The 19679-nt window shown below is 41.5% G+C and overlaps 1 protein-coding gene across 1 annotated transcript; it reads left to right on the top strand.

The window, feature by feature from the left end:
• Positions 1 to 8109: 8109 nt before the first annotated feature.
• Positions 8110 to 9601, top strand: LOC147708912 (uncharacterized). The gene is made up of 2 exons (XM_086925801.1): positions 8110 to 8446; positions 8733 to 9601. Exons 1-2 carry the CDS (start codon positions 8110 to 8112, stop codon positions 9599 to 9601), a joined length of 1206 nt encoding a protein of 401 aa, XP_086781927.1.
• The last annotated feature ends 10078 nt before the right edge of the window (positions 9602 to 19679 follow it).

The raw sequence follows: 19679 nt of genomic DNA, 5'->3' as shown, positions 1-19679 counted from the left end.
ATTGCCTCTGAATAAAGCAATCTCTTTTTTGAAAATGCAGCCTGTTTTCTTTAGAGGAGAACGGGATGTATTTAAAAAGAAAATAATGAACCTTTGAAGGTTAATTTTTTAAGAGTAGGCAGTGGTCTGTGGGACCACGGCATGCTCTTAAAAAATATTTTATTTTACATTTTAAAAAAGAAAGTTATCCCTTTGGGACCCCTTACCTGTTGCGAATGGGTCACCACCAGTTTTAAACTGGTGGCAAAACATTACTGTTTTGTGACCGTAATTTAGTCGCCAAACAGTAAAATATACCATAATTATTCGGTATTTGGAAGGGACACTCTAAGCACGCCCCTTTCAAATACCGAATCCCAAATGCATTGCGATTCGGTAACAAGTTTCAGAATCATATTTTGCATTTTGTACATTTGAAAAAGCACTTCCTATGAATTGTACCATTTGCGATTCGAAAATTGCTTTGTACATCTGACCCATTTAAAATGTTTTATCAGTTGTAACTATAAAATCATTACTTCATGTCTGAAAGAAAAAGAAAGCAAACATGCTATACATAACAAAATGTAACTGAACAGTTTCTTGCAAAACTGCTAAAATAATGTGGAATGCAAGAATGTGGTAAAACCTTACAATATTAGTAGTTGAACATCTTCGGCCTGATTCACAAAGGTGAACGTACACTTTGGGTACGATTTCTATTTTTGGGGAATTAACAAACTGCATCTATAATTTCACTAAAAGTAATTTTTGCAACTACGAAGACTCTGCACATAAAAGATAGGCATGTTCTATCTTTTAATTTGCAGAAGTCTTTGCCCTAAATGTGGAGTCTCACCATTCGTAAAATTACTGTGAGTAAAATTACACTCATAGTTTGTGGAAACCAAAAAAATAGTAAACTTACACAAAAGTGTAAGTTTACCTTTGTGAATCAGGCCCCTTGTACTACAGGGGTGAATCCAAATTTGAACAGACTTGCATAACAATGCCACACAATGCATCTTAATTTATACAGTATATTTTACCTTACCCACATTAGTATTATCACTAAGGTAACTTGTACAGTATCATTAAACTCAGAATGTGAAGATTTCAAGCCAACCTTGTCAATAGTTGACTGAGGATTTCAGGGATATCTAACATGATACTTTGAATGAATTGTGAACAATCCGCCTGCCTGTGTGCTTGATCTTAGAAGGTTTGTGAACGGGTTCTGCGCCCTCAAGTCGTCCCATATCATGAGAACGAGTATGGTAGTTTTCCTTGCAAGGTAAATGTTATTCTCACAAGAATTATGGATCTGATTTTCAGTTTGGCAGAGAGGACACTCCATCACAAACTTGATGACATCCTGTTTTTCATTTTGCAGGTGGCATGGGTTATAGATAGTGGTGGGCAAGCCACTGAAAGCTTGAGTTAGGCTTGAGCCAGATGCCTGGCTCTGGCTCAGCTTGGGGTGCACTTGACCCTTTGAGACAAAATTGAGTCAAGCTTTCATGTGGCTGCTGCTTGCCCCTCAGGTGCCACCTCGTGCGCCAAAAAATAAAGACAAAACTTTGATGACAAACCTTTGATGTAAATGGGACAAGAATCAGGTACCTATCTAGTGGCCAAATTATACAGAGTAAAACAAGAAATCTAAGCTTCCCCACTTGATGAATTACGTGATTCTCTGCAAATATTTTATTTCACCAAGACTTCTGTTATTTCATTATCATATTTTGAGAGAGCCTCGACATAGGTGATTCACATAGGTAAGCGTACACTTTGGGTAGGTTTATTATTTTTGGGGAATTAACAAACTGCGTCTATAATTTCACTAAAATTAATTTTACAACTACGAGGACTCTGCACGTAAAAGATAGGCATGCTCTATCTTTTTATTTGAAAAACAAGAAATCTCTGCTTCCCCACCTGAGAAATTGTGTGATCCTCTGTAAATATTTTATTTCACCAAGACTTCTGTTACTTTATTATCATATTTTGAGAGAGCCTGCACATATGTGCATTCATGAGGTGCACTATACAAAAACCTCTTGTTTTTTATTTAATCTAAAATGCTGCTCCATAAGCAATAAAAATCTACACCACATATATAGGGTACACATGACAGCTGATTTTCCTCCTCATTAACTAATGGCATTGTCAGGAGGGCAGGGTTGGTGGATACGAATGCTTTTAAGTTATTGTTTAAAAACTATCACTTTTAATATATACTTTTCAAAGCAGGGATATAATTAGAAGTACTGAAACACATGTTAAAGAATACCCTTTTTTAAAATTTGAAGTGACTTCAGCATATTTTAAAATGATGTTTGTTGCATGACTTATTTACCAAATATTTTCACGACTGACCTCATGCACAGGCTCCCAGAGCCAAGCCAGACCCTTGGCTCAGGTCTGGCTCAGCTTTCCTTGTTAATTTGTTGGTTCATCCGCCTCTAGTTGTAATGCGTGTGCATTACGGAGGACAGGATATCCATCCCGTGGAGTATATATGCCCTTAGCCAAACTCAAAATCTATCTCCTATGTGGTATGCCCACGATGTGAAGATGGGCTTCAAATGAAAATCCAGGCTTTTGCAATGTTTTTTATTGCAAAATACAAATTTTGATCTCTTACAAATGTAACCAACTCCAAAAACTATGGCGCATATTATCAAGCCTGGGCAATAAAAGTATCGCCTCTTCATCAACAGGAAACTGACGATAAATTGGCGATAATGGGCTTGATAATATGCTCTATGGAATTCCAATAGAAGCTCATGTTAGATGTCCTTCACATTTAACATGAGCTTCAATTGGAATTCCATAGAGCATATTATCAAGCCCATTATCGCCACTTTATCGGCAGTTTCCTGCCGATAAAGCGGCGATAATTTTATCACCCAGGCTTGATAATATGCCCCTATGCCTTCACAACGAGACAAAACGATGAGCCCATCCAACAATTTTCCATAAATTGCACGGAGGAAGTAGTTACCACAACACAGCTCACACAACCTACATCCCATCCGGCGCACAATGCCCACTGGCCTGAAAAGGCTTCAGCCCCCCCCACCCCCATCGTGTTCCAAAGCCTGAGTTCCAGGCCTGCAGCTGTGCGGGTTTCTGTCCCCAGGAAATCCTGGGCGAAGCGAATTTGGATAAGAGAGCATCGAAACAAACATTTTCTTTTCTCACAGACACCTTCAGCTTATCTTGCTTCTACAGTGTCCTCACAGGAGGGAGTAGGGGTCTCAGATAAATCACCACAGCCAGGACTAAGAGCTCACAGTGGTGGTTCAAATTGTGCAAGCCAGTGTGCTTTACTAATCACCATTGTTTTAAAGAGAATCAATGTGCGTCAATTAACGCTAGTATAAGAGACTGCTTCTGCACCTCAAATGCGAACTCTTCCATCTTTCTCTACTTTCAAGCAAACAAGGCACAATTAGCAAATTGTCTTAATTTTGAATTTCCTTTATGTAGTGCTGATGGGTTATAAGCACTAAATAAATGCTAAAAAGGTCAAGAAAGAAATTTTGTTTTTTAAATGCAGTGACCAGACTTTTCTGCCAAAACCATCTTTTATGGGTGGGGGCTCAAAGGTATTAGCGCGCTTCACACGAGCACCATAACACAAAATCAGATTAATTATTTTTTAGCAGAGGGAGACTAAGTAATTTGCCCAGGATCATAGGATATTGAGCTTATGCTAGGATTCAAACTCCTCCTTTCCAAAGTTGGCCACTCAGGATGTTAGTCCAGAGCTTGTCAAATATTATTGGTGTCAGTGACGGCTGGTGATTTTTGAAATTGGTAGGGCGCAATACCCCCCAGGAGTTCCCCCCATTTTTTCAAAATTTGCCTCACTCATACTCCCTGCCTCGCACATTTAGGCCCAGATTAACAAACATTTTGTGCTGGATCTACGTCTCAAAAGGAACTTTAACCTGCACAAGTGTGTTTTTAATTTATTTTCCAGCGCAACACCTGTTGACAGAAATGATGCAAAGCAGTGCAAAGTGTTGTTTTGCTTTACTCTGTGTCAAGGGGGGTGTTCTATGGGTGGTACAAGGGCATTCCCATGCAATCACTCATGGTTTTTGACACAAACTCCTATCTACTAACAACAGTAGACAGGGGTTTGCCTCAAAAAATTGATGACACTTGAAAACAGGTGTCAAAAAAAAGAAATGCTTTTATTTCTCATAATGTTTCCCACTTTGCACATGCATGCACTACTGTGTATAGCACACATCCAAAGTAGGAAACGTTTTAAAGATAGACAAAGTATAGAATTATTTGCTGCAAGGGCATCCTTCCAGAACAAAATCTATGCTAAGACTCAAACAGACATCTCTGCACTAAGGTGCAAAGGTGTCTGTGTGGCCCTTGTCAGCCTAATTGTGTTAATGCGATATGGAGAGGGCAGGATAGCACCATTTCTTTGTAGGTAAGGCACTTTCTGGCCCTCTCCCTCTCATGTAACACAGAAACTTAAGGTGATGTTCTTTGTTGTATGAACGTTTTGATAATCTTGGCCTTAGTCTCTTTCCTCTCACTCACTCTACTCACATTCTCTCACTTGCTGATCCTCATTCATACTTATTCCCACTCACTGTTACTCATACACAAATGTACTCATACTCACTGTTTCTCATTTGCTAACACACTTACACACATTCACTAACTCTGAACCTTGGTGCAACTGCACCTACTACACCCACAACTCACTTCCCCTCCCTTTCACATACTCACTTTCATTTATATACACTCACAAACCTAGATTCTCACTTTCACTTTCACTCTCATTGAAACGAGTTCTTACACAGAGAGAAGTAGGTTCTTGTGTATACAGAGACAGTGGAGCTATGACACAAATATACCTAATCATCTTTTAAAGCTGAACTCACTCTTCTGCAGATAGAGCTGAGCTCTAGCCCAGATGTAGCCAAGTCCCTGCATACTTTGTGCTGAACCAATGAACAGCTCAAGCAGAGACGGTGAACCCATAGGTGATTTCTTTTATTGAGCTGGTTCCTGCACACATACTGCTGCTGCCCTAGGCAGACAGAGCTTCGCTCTTTCAACTATGCAGCTGAGTTCACTGCAGACAGTGCTGGGTCCCTGTGCAGACACAGACCAAGGTGAGCCAGGTCACAGGCAGGTTGAGCACTTTCGGTAATCATTCCTAAAATGTAAAACTCGAGGTTCTGTAGGGACTGAGAAACCTGGACCTGCTGATATTCTGCTGGCGTATCTCGTGCCTCTCATCCGGGTTAATCTTGCATATGGCCTGTTTCTGATAGGGAGTGATGAGGAGAAGGTGAGAGGGAGGATGAAAGTGAGAGAGAGAAGGGGTTCAGAGAAGTGATTAAAGGAAGAGAGAGAGACAAGTTATACAGCTGTGACAGAAAATTAAGCATGTGTGAGAATATGGACAGAAAACAGAGAAAGAGAGAAAGAAATGAGAGGAGAGTGTGACTGAGATGGAAAAGAACAAAGCCTGTGAGTGAAATGGGAGATGCCACAGAGAGGTTTGAACAGCCAAGTTTTCAGTTTCTTGTGGAGCTCAAGTATGAGAAGGCAGCTCTAATGTGTAGGGGCAGGTAGTTCCAGGCTTTTGGGGATGAGGTAGGAGAAAGCCAGAAGGCCGATTCTGGTTCTGTGTATTGAGGGGAAGGGTGTGAGCAGGAGTCTGGCTGAGCAGAGATATCTGTTGGGTGTGTTGATGTTGATGTGGCTATTGAGGTTGGTGGGGTAGGGGTTGTGCAGGACTTTGTACGTGTGTGTGTATAGCTTTAAGAGCATGGGCTAGTGAATAGGGAGCCAGTGGAGGTCTTTGAGGTGTGGAATGATGCAAATGCATGGAAAAGCCTGAGTGTGTGTCTGGCCACTGGGTTTTGTATGGCCTGAAGACTTCTAGCAGTTAGACACTGAATCCAACAGGGTGTGTTGCCATGGTCCAGCTTGCTGGTGATGAAGGGCTGGCTGACCACCCTGTATGTGAAAGCATTGAAGATTTCATTGAGCATTTTGTGGATATGGAATCAGAAGAGAGGACTACATTGACTAAAGTAAACTTTACAGCACATTTTCCCCATTCTTTTGCTCCCCTCATCAGAAGTCTGCCTTTCACAGACTCACTGGCCTGTGCCCGTGCTGGCTGTGGAAGGTGCCGATACCAATCTCTAAAGAATTATTTTGGTCACCACACACTTTTGTTTAATGCAAACTAAGCATTGGGTTAGAGTGAAGGTGTTGCACATGTGACAGATCCTCTCGGCAGCTATGTTGTAGAATTGTAAAAGGTGATCTAATCCAATTCAAAATTGAGTTTCTCATTGAACATCAAACCTAAGCCCTTCCCATACTGAAGGAGTTTGATGTTTTATAAATTCACTTTCCTGGCTTCCTTGGCTTGCAATAGGAGGGATTTCTTGCAGGATCCTCTGTTAGTGTGTGGGAGCTAATCTTTAATATATGGTTTGCTGTTACCACAAACAAAGGCAAGAGCTCCAATCACAGTGCCCTCAAATCATGGTCTCCTCCGTGGACAAAAGCTCTTCATACTGCTAGCTGTACTTTCCATCTTCCTGCGAGAGAGCACCAGGCATCTGTTCAGGTGAAGGAAAATGAGCGCTGCACTGGCTGAAGTGCAAGTGTTGTGCACTGGAGGGAGCTACTGGAGCCCACATGCATGGGTCTACTCACAGGTCTCCTGGATATCTCAGTCTAATCATGCCAAAGTGTCTTATGCTGCCAATGCTCAACATAACAAGAATGAATTCATTTTACATGGCTTCAGCTCCTTCACTAATGTAGCTGACAACACATTCCCATGATAAAGTGATGTTGCTGCGTTCATCTTTTTCCAACATTCTTTCATTTGGGAAGAAAAATAATAGTTTGGCTTAGGTGGAGGTGGGTAGTTTTATTATAAGACAATTACCCGAGAGCTAACAAAATGGGAACTGACTGTATAGTTGCAATTTACAATATTGTCTCACTCATCTCACAGCAGTGCATAGCCATTTTAGGTTAATTGAGAAGTCATTACATTTCGAGGAACAATGCCTGTATTTCATGTTTGGTACTTGTACAGCACAAAAAATAGTGGTATTAAATCCATGCAGTACAAGGAACCTTGAAATATGGAAAACATTTCAGTTACGTGTAAAATACTAATTTTGTCATCTTAATGGTAGTCCCCAAACCACTGTGCAGAGGTTTTACATTGCCCAGGCTACTAAGAATATGCAGCTTGGAAGACCAAGGTTATCGAAATTATGCGGCAAAAAATCCAAATTATTTGGTCTTGTGTTATTATTTTCAGCCATTTGAACTACTAACAATTTTGTTAAATTGTGCATATTTTGAAAACTGTGGAAAATTCTGTAAATCCATCATTATTTTATAGACTCTGCAGTCGCAGATTTGGGTAAATCCACTAACCTTAAACAAGAGACAACTCATTCAGGTGCTACCAATGTATAACACATAAATGCCTAAATAATTTGCTTTAACTCACAAGACAGCAAGAGGAATATGGCCTAATCAACAGAACATGCACGTTCAAAAGGAGTGGTTAAATCAAATGTTTGAAGCTTTTTTCGAAAGGTCTAATACATCATCTAAGGAAGGAGATGTGGTCTAGGTGCTAAGATGTCCATTGAAAGACCTTGGGGGTAGATGTATCAAGATTTTCGTTAGCGATTTCTTAATAGCGAGTCGTTGCGAATCGCTATTAAGAAATCGTTAAATGCGATGTATGTATGTTCCTGCGACTTTTTTGCGATTCCTTAAAAGTCGCAATTTTATTCTTAGAATTTTATGCGACTTCTTAATTTGCGAATTTCGCAAATTAAGAAATCGCAAAAAAGCGTGAATCTGCTGCTGCCAACTACAAAATAGCTGAGTCATACTCAGGAAATGGGCTTGATTAGTTTCACCTGCATGCCTGAGCCACACCCAGTGGCAGTTGGAAACCTGTTTGGCTGGAGAGAGGAGCTGCTTGACTACAGGATGGAGGCTGCAAATTCTGAAGGAGGCCCCTCAGCAGAGAAAAGGAAAAGGAAGCAAAAGTTTTCTGAGAGGGAGGTGGAGACACTGGTGGAGGAAATGGCCTGCAATCATAAACTTTTGTTTGGAAAGCAAGCCAAAAATGTTCCTGAAGTCAGGAAGAGGAAGTTATGGCTGGAAATCCAGGAAAAAGTCAATGCAGTTGGTGTTATCCCAAGATCAATTGATGAAATTAAAAAGCGTTGGTACGACATGAGGCTGAGGGCAAAGGAAAAACTTGCTGAGAGACTAAAGGATGCCAATAAAACTGGTGGAGGATCTGGAAATGTAGACCAACCAACCCCACATGAGGAGCTCATTGAATCTACAATTCAGCATGAAAGTGTTTCCGGAGTCTCAGCCATTGACAGTTCTGATCACACAGTTGCTGAACATGGTAAGCAGGATGCTTGACTTTTTCATTGCATAAGTTAGAAGCATGAGTGTATGAGTGTGTGAGCATTATTCCATGTGTTTAATAAATAACAGCACTTAAATGTGAAAATTGATCCCATTTTTTGTTTTAGATTACTGCATACTTATGATATGCAGTACATTTAAGCTGCACCAACATACATGCATCTGAATAAGTACACAATACTACCTCTTTAGTTAGCTTAATTTAATAGTTATGAAGCACACAGACAGGCAAGCATCTCATGTGACTCTTTCTTTATTCCCAGATCATGTTGTAGATTCACATGATGGTGATGGGGGGCAATCCTCACAGGAACATATTACAGCCCCAGAAGAAGTAAATGTCAGTGATGAACATGAATCATTGTCTTTTATGAGAAGAAAAAGAAAAGCAGTTGCACAACTGCAACCTTTTGAAGAATCAGATGATGAACCTGAGGGATCAACAAATAACATAAATGTGTCAGAACAGGAAGTTATACATCTTGACACAGTTAGTGATTCTGCTTCAAGAAGATCATATTCTAATAATAATACCAGGAGAAGCAGGGGAGAAGTCACAGAGACAGCAAATGTTTTTGCTGGTTTGGAAAACAACATGCTTTCAGTGCAACAAAAACAACATAAAGCATTAAGGTCAATTAATGCCCAACTAAATAAATTAAACAAGAGTAACAATAAGGTGGGTGATGGTATGAGCCGGATGGCTGACTCCATGGACAGACTTTGTGTAGCATTTGAAAGATCAGAGTCAAACAGAGTGAGGGATTCTCGCACTCATAACATCAGACTAAAGAAGTACTATGCAGCTATAAAAAGTCTGTGCACTGTGACAGCACAGAGTAATAGGCGAAGCATTGCCATGCAACGCATGGTTGGTGAATGCCGTAGAAATGTTGCCAAAGGGCTGGATAAAGTATCCCATTCTTTTGAATTATTAAAAACTTGTCAGAAAGGGGCAAGTGCGTTCTTTGAGGCCATTGAGTCTGAGGACATTTCCAGTAGAACCAGCAGTAACCCTACGCCCACTTTGGACACCCCTGACATGAGGAGTGGAAGCCTTGGTAGCCAACATACATCTGTGAGGAGAAGTGGCCCAGGCCAACGCAGGAGTAGCAGAAGGGGAAAAAATTAAAAAGAAAATTCAACATATATATTAATAAAAGAGAATGACACTGTGAGCAAACATTCTCAGATGTATGTCCTGTGGATTAACAGGTTCCAGGTTTTTGTTACCCATCTAATTTTGAAAAATTAAAGGTTTACATAATGAAAACAAAGATGTTGTGTTTTTATTTCTTACCTAGAAATAATTGTTAGTAATTTCTGCACGCCTTTGTCGCCCAGCCACAGCTCCTAAACCTGTAGCACATCTTCTTGTCTTGGTGGAGGGACATCATCATTGTCTGAAGATTCAGGGTCACTCACTTCACATTCTGTTCCCTTTCTAATAGCCATGTTATGTAGCATAGCACAACTTGTAATTATTTTGCAACACAATGATGGCTTATATTGCAAGGATCCTCCACTTTTATGGATTCTTCTGAACCTGCTTTTCAAAATTCCAAAAGTTCTTTCAATAACTCCACGTGTAGAACGGTGTGCCTTATTGAATCTCCTTTCATGAATGTTACTTGGATTTAGATAAGGTGTCAAAATGAAATCACGAACTGCATAGGCGCTGTCTCCTAAATTGTAATTTCAGAAATGTGACAGTTTTAAAAATAGATTGACAAAAGTTTTAAAATTGATTTTGTGTTTTTAAGTAGCACTTACCAAGCAGAAATCCATCTCCAAATTCACCAGCACTCAAACGCCCATGTAATCCACTGTGTCTAAATATATATGAATCATGAGTGCTTCCTGGAAATTTTGCAACAATGTCAGTAATAATATATTTAGCATTACACACCATTTGAATGTTTAAAGAGTGGTAACTTTTCCTATTCCTATAAACATGCTCAGTTGCAGCTGGAGGTGTAATGGCAATATGTGTCCCATCTATACATCCAATTACATGTGGAAAATGGGCAATTTGATAAAAATCTAATTTAGAAATTTGGATATCTTGAGGTGTGCTGGAGAAGTAAATATGATGTTGCAACCTGTTCATCATTGCATCCAAAAATACCCTAAAAAAACCTTGAAAAGGCACTCTGAGATACTCCTCCCACCTCTGCAATCACCCTTTGAAAAGATCCTGAGGCAAGAAGGTGCAGGGAACATAAGACCTGCACATGAGTTGGTATAGAATGTGTCCTGTGTGTCTCATGCTCCAAAAAAGGCTTTAACTCCTCAATTAAGTCCAAAATGGTATGTGGATGCAGTCTATATTTCTCAAAAATGTCTTCTTCAGTCTGTTGAAATAAGGTAATCCTCAGTTTGAACATCCTTTCCTGCCTCTGTCTCATCTGTGCAAGAGCTTGAATGCGCAGTCTTCTAGCTATCAGGTAAAGTCCAGCCATGGTTGTGTTGAAAAAATCAGTTGGGGCTGTCTTTTAAAGATTCAAAAAAAATTACACCTGGTTTGAGTTAGTGTTAATTGCGAATTCTTATTTTGCGATTTGCCGTTTTTCGCTATTTGCGATTCTTTGATACATTTCATAGCGACTTCTTAAAATGCGATCATGCAAAATAGAGAATCGCTAAGAAATATTCGCATAAACATGAAAACGCAAATAACGAAACGCAAAAAATAGCGATTTCTTATTTTGCGCTGCGAAAAAATACATACATCCCGAAATATGCAAAAAATTCATTAACGATTCGTTATGGTCAAAATTCTGCGAATTTCGGCCATAACGAATCGCAAAATGCTTGATACATCTAGGCCTTGGTTTGAATCCAGCTTGGCATTGACTGAAAATTGTGCAGTTGTGAGAAACCAAATAGGGCCAGATTTAGATCTTCGGGGGCTGGTTACTCGGTCACAATGCTGAAGGACATCCCATCAGTTGACAAATGGGATCTATCCGCCAGATTCATCATTCTCCCGTTTTGCGAGGCCCTAATAGCGATTCATAGCGAATCGCTATTAAGGACTCGCAAAACGGGATTCATGTAGGAATCGCAATATTTTTTGCGATTCCTACACATTCTTTATTTGCGATTAGCAAATTGCTAATCCCAAATAAGGAAAAACTCCCCATGCATTCCTATGGGCCAAAAGGCCCATAGGAATGAATGGTGAGTATTCCTTATTTGCGATTAGCAATTTGCTAATCGCAAATAGGATAGCGATTTGAAGGGTGCCAGGGGTGTCCGAAGGACACCTTGTAGCACCCCTCAAATGATCTGTGACACAGGTGTTGCACACACACATGTCCAAAGGACATGTGTGTGTGTAACATGCAACTCAGAAAAATGCATTTAAATGCATTTTTCGGAGTTTTCGCAATTTACCGCGAGGTCTGACCTCGCGGTAAATTGCGCTTGGAAATTGCGAATTCGCAAATTTAAATAGGATGTTGAATTGCATTTAAGGAATCTCAAATAGAGATTCCTTAAATGTCATTCCTCGCAAAATTGCTAGATCGCAATTAGCGATTTTTACATTTGGGATGCTGAATCCCAAATGCAAAAATCGCTCTCGCAAAGGGCCGGATTCTCAGAATCTGGCCCTTTGCGAGCGCAAAAAAGCTTGATGAATCAGGCTGTATATTTCGACAGATGGCATATCTGTCACTGTTGAGACGTAGTAACCAATCCACCAAAATCTTAAGCAGGCCCTTAATCAAAATTTGCCTAAAGTTTTAATGTGCGAGATTTTCTGTAAGTGTGAGTAACAAAAAGATTTTAAGCTACAACTTTATTAATACAATGCTTCATCATTTTCCATCACTTCCCATAATGTGCAACACACTGTTGCTCTCAGGCTAGGTCCATGCTATAGAAATGCCAACACATGCATGCTTTTACATTGTGAACAAGTATCCAGCTTAATATTCTCTGAGGATACTCCTCTCTTTTGAGCTGTTGGTGAGCCCCCCTGATTTAGTGGCAACCAGATAGAAGCTCCTTACAATTTCCTTCATTCTGGTATATTCTTCACACCTCAAGTCTACATCTCAATGTATGAGGGAGCACTTTCTTAGGCACATTGCGAGATTCCTCCCACACACTTCTTCTTGTTCCTTGGAAGCTTTTCCTTTCATTATGCAGTTGATGCTACTTTTAATCAGATGGTAACTATACAAACTATTGAATACAAAATATAGACTTACATTAATATCGAAGTAAAAATATAGAATGGACAAAATATCGAATGGACAGAATATAGTCAACAAAAATATCTATTTTAAGGTAAGTAATTTAATAACGATTTTTAAAAATATAGAAACTCGAAATATCGAAGTATATAATATAGGTATTAAAATATATCGAATTTTTAATATTATCGACTTTTTAAAGTGTTTTGTATGTTAGTATATGTGTGAAAAGTGTATATTTTTGTTATAATATATTTTAAGTAATTTATTTTACGTTATTTAATTTTTGAGTAATTTAATTCTGTAGCGGGTTGTGGGTTTATAGGGGAATAGGGTGGGAAGTAATTTAAATGTAATTATTTAAATATTTTTATTTATTTATTGGTATTTATTTTGAATTAATTGTTAATTAATTTTTAATTGGTAATTATTTAATTTTTAATTGGTAATTAATTTTTATTCATTGTTTAATTGATAATTATGTTAATTGAAATACTTTATTTTCCATAGCGAGTTGTGGGTTTATAGGGGAATAGGGTGGGAAGTAATTTAATTGTAATTAATTACATACTTTTGTTTATTTATTGGTATTTATTTTGAATTAATTGTTAATTAATTTTTTATTGCTAATTAGTTAATAGTTAAATGGTAATTATTGTTTATTAATGATTAATTGATAATTACGTTAATTTTAATAATTTATTTTCCATAGCGGGTTGTGGGTTTATAGGGGAATTCAGTGGGAAGTAATTTAATTGTAATTATTTAAATATTTTAATATATTTATTGGTATTTATTTTGAATTAACTGTTAATTAATTTTTAATTGCTAATTCATTAATTGTTAATTGCTAATTAATTTGTATTAATAGGGAATGAATTTTAATAAGTAATATTTATTTGCATTTTTAATTGATTCATTATTATATTAAATTAGAAATTACTTTTAATACATTTTTTATTGGCATTGATATTTAATTTATTTTTATTAATATATTACATATTTACTTTCCCTACTGTTGCATTCACTTGAGTGGTAATAGTAAATTTTACCCTCCTGCTATCCAACGCTTTCCCTACTGTTTCACTAACTGGAGTGGGAATAGTAATTTTTACCCCTACGCTATCCAACACTTTCCCTACTGTTGCACTCATTGGAGTGGGAATAGTAATTTTTACCCCTACGCTATCCAATGCTTTCCCTACTGTTGCACTCTCTGGAGTGGGAATAGTAATTTTTACCCCTACGCTATCCAGCGCTTTCCCTACTGTTACACTCATTGGAGTGGGAATAGTAATTTTTACCCCACGCTATCCAACACTTTCCCTACTGTGGCACTCACTGGAGTGTAAATAGTAATTTTTACCGCTACGCTATCCAATGCTTTCCCTACTGTTGCACTCACTGGAGTGAAAATAGTCATTTTAACCCCTACGCTATCCAACGCTTTCCCTACTGTTGCACTCACTGGACTGGGAATAGTAATTTTTACCCTCCCGCTATCCAACGCTTTCCCTACTGTTGCACTCTCTGGAGTGGGATTAGTAATTTTTACCCCTACGCTATCCAACGCTTTCCCTACTGTTGCACTCACTGGAGTGGGAATAGTAATTTTTACCCCTACGCTACCCAATGCTTTCCCTACTGTTGCACTCACTGGAGTGGTAATAGTATATTTTACCCTCCCGCTATCCTACGGTACAAATATTGTATTTTTAAGTATATTTTAGTTAATTGTTTTTAATATTTCATTAATTTTAAATTATTTGTAAGAAATTTAAAAAAACATGATATTTTGACTAACTATTATTTTTGTAAACTATATTTTTGATTTGATATTTTTGTACTTACCTCTTTGTAGATAGGAATTTGATATTTTTGTATTCGATATTTTAGCCTCGATATTTTTGTAATTCTATATTAGTGTAATCGATATTATGTCAGTGATCCAATCAGATATGACACTTTTCCTTTCTGCATCAGATTAGGGGCTAAGCTACCATTGGTGCAGCAGGTGCAGCGGCACCAGAACCCAGAAGTCTTTGGTTCTCATTGATCCCTGATAATTGCTGTGCTTACTATCACACCCTCATTCAAAGTGACCATTTCACCCTGCTTGCACCTGGGCCTATGGCATTCTTGTGCTCTATTTCCTCAGACATGCAAAGGGCTCTCTTTGCACCAACCATCTTGCAGAAATCTGATGCTCGCAGGTCTAGTGTACATACTCTGAGCTCCATCAGTGCTTGCTGTCTCAGGGGAATGCATTGGCAAAGATAAAAGATCTTGATATAATGTGCTAAAGCATGCACATATGCCTATTCCATGCATTAGCACATTAAATCCAGACTTATTGGCCTTCCAAACGTGTCCAGTTCCCAATGTGCGAAATTGTAGCCCACCACTACTTTTTAGTACTAGCCCCTCCAAAGTTCGGTTCTAGTTGTGCCCCTGCATCCCGTTACACTTTTCCCGCTAGACATTTCTTCTCCAAACAAGCCTCGCTGTAGCTGTGCGGGAGGTGTCAGTGTAAGAAAAACAGGAGAACATGTGAAATACAGGTACCTACTAATTACGAAGGGGCTTATTTACAATCCACTTGCGCCGCCAGTGCGTCACTTTTAATATGAGAAAACTAATGCACTGGCGGTGCAAGGGTCTTGTAAAGAAGCCCTGAAGTACGCAAGATTATACTTGCATGTTTCTAGTCATCAATGAGTAGCTCTCCTCTCATGGGGATGCTCTAGATTTGCACTGTAATAGCTCATTTTCACTGAACTGTGGTTTCCACTTGCTGTCCAATCAAAAGTAATTTCAAAACGATTTAAATATGTACTCACACAACAACACATGAACAGTGAACAAAGCAAAAAAGGCACACATCATAAGTAGCGTAAAAGCAGGCGCAGATATGCAGAACGGAACTCGCAAATTAAGGAAAAATGGTTATTAACATGCACTAAAGTCCAGAATATGAAATGAAGACGGATTCCGCCATTTCTGCTCCATCGAGAGAAGTTAACCACTACTGGAATGAAATATAACATATTATATGCCTGAATGAGTCATCTCATGGTGTTATTTGGGACATCATTGTTGGTGCTATATATAAATGTCATAAAGAATTGAGGGCCTCATTTATGAGGCCCCTTGCGCCGTCGGAACGTCACTTTTTGTGACATTTTGTGGCGCAGAAGCGTGATATTTATCAGGCAGCACTAAGCCACTTTTTTGGGCTTCATGCTACCTGATAAATACCAGTCCCTTTAACGCAGTGTTCTGCTTTAAAGGGGCGTGCAATGGGTGTTTGCGGGGGCGTTCCCAGGATTGCTTGTGTAACCACATACACAACAATTTCCAAAAGAGTATAGAATATTGTCCAGACACATTGGAGAATATTAAACAGAAGAACCAGACAATGGCCCACCCCACTCTTTACGTTCAAGCACAACACAAGCATAAGAGATATGCTTGTACATACCAAGGTTCATAAGGCCGTGGCTCTACCATTAAACACTCTCTGGCTTAAACAACCCCAAGTAGGACATTTCCCCTGTGGTAAGTGTGTGGCATGCACCTTTTACCATACAAACGAAGGAAGAGGGCATCAAGACAGGAAAACAATGGAGAGTAAAGCTCTCACTAATTGTAACAGTGAAAATGTGGTCTATTTAATCACCTGCCCATGTGGATTGCTCTAAGTGGGCGTAGGACCAGCCTGTCCTCGGCAGAAGCGGTCGCTCCCCCCTGGCTCCTGGCTTCCTCTGGCATTGTAGCGCTGCTCTCCCCTCACTGCTGCCATAACGAATCTGTGCCTGTGCCTGTCCCTGCATCTCGTGGTATCGTAGCGCTGCCTGTGCCTTTAATCTGTGCCTGGATTTAATTTGTGCTTACCTGCGCCTCGCATTACTGTATTAATTGTCTGTGCCTGTGTGTGCTCCTGGCGCTCCACCGCTCGCATTGCCTGCATTGCCCCCTGAGGCTGCCTGACTGTGCCCACTGCAGAATTTGACATTATTTACCCCCAATATCGTCATGTTTGTTGTTGTTTTTGTTGCTGCCATTTTGTTGTGCCTCCAGCCCGTCCCTCCCCCATGCTACCGCCTCCCTGCTGCCCCTCCCACCCACTGGCTTTCAGGAACGTCCCGTCCGGCGCATCACTGTGACCAGCCTGTCCTCGGCAGAAGCGGTCACTCCCCCCTGGCTCCTGGCTTCCTCTGGCATCGTAGCACTGCTCTCCCCTCACTTCTGCCATAATGAATCTGTGCCTGTGCCTGTCCTCGCATCTCGTGGTATCGTAGCGCTGCCTGTGCCTTTAATCTGTGCCTGGATTTAATATGTGCTTACCTGCGCCTCGCATTACTGTATTAATTGTCTGTGCCTGTGTGTGCTCCTGGCGCTCCACCGCTCGCATTGCCTGCATTGCCTGCATTGCCCCCTGAGGCTGCCTGACTGTGCCCACTGCAGTATTTGACATTATTTACCCCCAATATCGTCGTGTTTGTTGTTGTTTTTGTTGCTGCCATTTTGTTGTGCCTCCAGCCCGTCCCTCCCCCCACGCTACCGCCTCCCTGCTGCTCCTCCCACCCACTGGCTTTCAGGAACGTCCCGTCCGGCGCATCACTGTGACCAGCCTGTCATCGGCAGAAGCGGTCGCTCCCCCCTGGCTCCTGGCTTCCTCTGGCATCGTATCGCTGCTCTCCCCTCACTGCTGCCATAACGAATCTGTGCCTGTGCCTGTCCTCGCATCTCGTGGTATCGTAGCTCTGCCTGTGCCTTTAATCTGTGCCTGGATTTAATTTGTGCTTACCTGCGCCTCGCATTACTGTATTAATTGTCTGTGCCTGTGTGTGCTCCTGGCGCTCCACCGCTCGCATTGCCTGCATTGCCCCCTGAGGCTGCCTGACTGTGCCCACGGCAGTATTTGACATTATTTACCCCCAATATCGTCGTGTTTGTTGTTGTTTTTGTTGCTGCCATTTAGTTGTGCCTCCAGCCCGTCCCTCCCCCCACGCTACCACCTCCCTGCTGCCCCTCCCACGCTCCGCCCCCCCTCCCTCCATTTATGACAGATGCATCTAAGCACAGCGTCCACGCGCAGCAGTCGCGCCCCATGCGCGCCGAAGGCGCGCCAAAGGTAAGCCCGTCTACGCCCGTCTGCGCCTGGACTGCGCCCAGCGCCAGACCCCCTGGTCCCCGCATCACCCACCCCTCCCGCATTACATACGACGCCTCCACCCTCTTAGCACTTAACCCCGGCCGACTCCCCAACTGCGCCCAAGCAGCACCAGGACACACCCATGGACCCTTCACCGGCCACTCCTGCAAATTCACCTGCATCAAGACCCACACCAAACCCACAAACACCAAACAGAGATCCAACACCAACCACCTTAAATGCATCCTTCTCAACACCTGCTCGGTTCACAAACACGCCATCGACCTTTGGAATCTACTCAACACCATTTCTCCGGACATCGCCTTCCTAACAGAAACCTGGATGAATGCCTGTTGAGCTCCAGACATCACCATAGCCATCCTGGACGGCTACAAGATCATCCGTAAGGACCGCACCATCCAAACAGGAGGAGGCATCGCCATCATCCACAAGAACACCATCCGCGTCTCAACCAGCTCAGAAGACAACCTCGCTATCGCCGTACACCTTCACTTCCAGATCCACACCGACCCCAAGACCACACTCAGAGGCACCCTCCTCTACAGGCCACCAGGACCCCGTACAAAATTCAGCGAAGACATCACTGACTTCATCACCCCACACGCCCTCCCCTCGGAAGAATACATTCTACTGGGAGACCTCAATTTCCATCTGGAAAAGAGCAACAACAGTAACACTACCACCCTTCTGGACAATCTCACCAATCTCGGACTCAAACAACTTGTTAACACCCCCACACACTATGCAGGACACACACTCGACCCTATCTCCACTTCCAGCAAGCATATCTCCTTCACGCACACCACACCCCTCCACTGGACGGACCACAGTTGCATCCACTTCATTTACAATAAGACCACGATCCACAACCACCCTCAACCAACTCTGCGAAGAAATTGGAACAAAATCACCATCAACCAGATCTCCACATCGCTTCTTTAAAAACCCCCTGCCTACTCAACGAACCCTAACCAAGCCGCCATCAACCTCACACAATGGTTAACCCAAACCGCCGACAAACTAGCACCCTTGAAAAAACACCAAATCAAGCAAGGAAGCAAGAACGCCCCCTGGTTCAACGATGACCTTAAGAAATCCAAGAAGCTCTGTCGTTCCCTTGAGAAAACTTGGAAAAAAGACCCAAACACTATCACCCAAGCCACCTTCAAAAACGCCACCCGCAAACTCCACCAACTAATCCGGACAGCCAAGAAATCAGCACTCAAAGACCGACTAGATAACAACGCCCACAACAGCAAGGAACTTTTCAACATCATCAAAGAATTCACCAACCCCACCGCCAGCTCAAACGACATCACCCCCTCTCAAGTCCTCTGCGACTCCCTCGCCTCATTCTTCCATGACAAAATCGCCGACATTCATAACAGCTTTGACAACCAACCCGTAAACCAGTCCACCCCACTCACCTCCGAACCTGTACCTCCTCCGAATAACCTTTTCGACTGGAACCCAATCACCACAGAAGACACCATTCGTCTGATGAACTCCATCCACTCAGGATCCCCTACAGACCCATGCCCCCATCACATCTTCAACAAAGCAGACGCCATTATCGCACCCCATCTCCGAGACGTCATCAACTGCTCCCTCAACTCCGCCACATTCCCAGAAAGCTGGAAACACGCCAAACTCAGCGCCCTTCTGAAGAAACCCACAGCTGACCCCACCAAACTCAAAAATTACCGCCCCATCTCGCTCCTCCCATTCCCTGCCAAAGTCATTGAGAAAGCCATCAACAATCAGCTCGCCGCCTTCCTCGAAACCAACAAATCACTCGACTCCTCACAGTCTGGCTTCCGAGCCAA

Source organism: Lissotriton vulgaris, chromosome 6 (assembly GCF_964263255.1).
Source record: "Lissotriton vulgaris chromosome 6, aLisVul1.2, whole genome shotgun sequence".
Classification (NCBI taxonomy): domain Eukaryota; kingdom Metazoa; phylum Chordata; class Amphibia; order Caudata; family Salamandridae; genus Lissotriton; species Lissotriton vulgaris.
This window is presented reverse-complemented; position numbering and strand designations above follow the sequence as displayed.

What these genes read in the sequence shown, in the direction of transcription:
- LOC147708912 (XM_086925801.1), top strand. Translation starts at nt 8,110, where the DNA reads ATGGCCTGCAATCATAAACTTTTGTTTGGAAAGCAAGCCAAAAATGTT. An exon ending in TCACACAGTTGCTGAACATG is followed by an intron (nt 8,447 to 8,732) that starts GTAAGCAGGATG and finishes CTTTATTCCCAG; the next exon opens with ATCATGTTGTAGATTCACAT.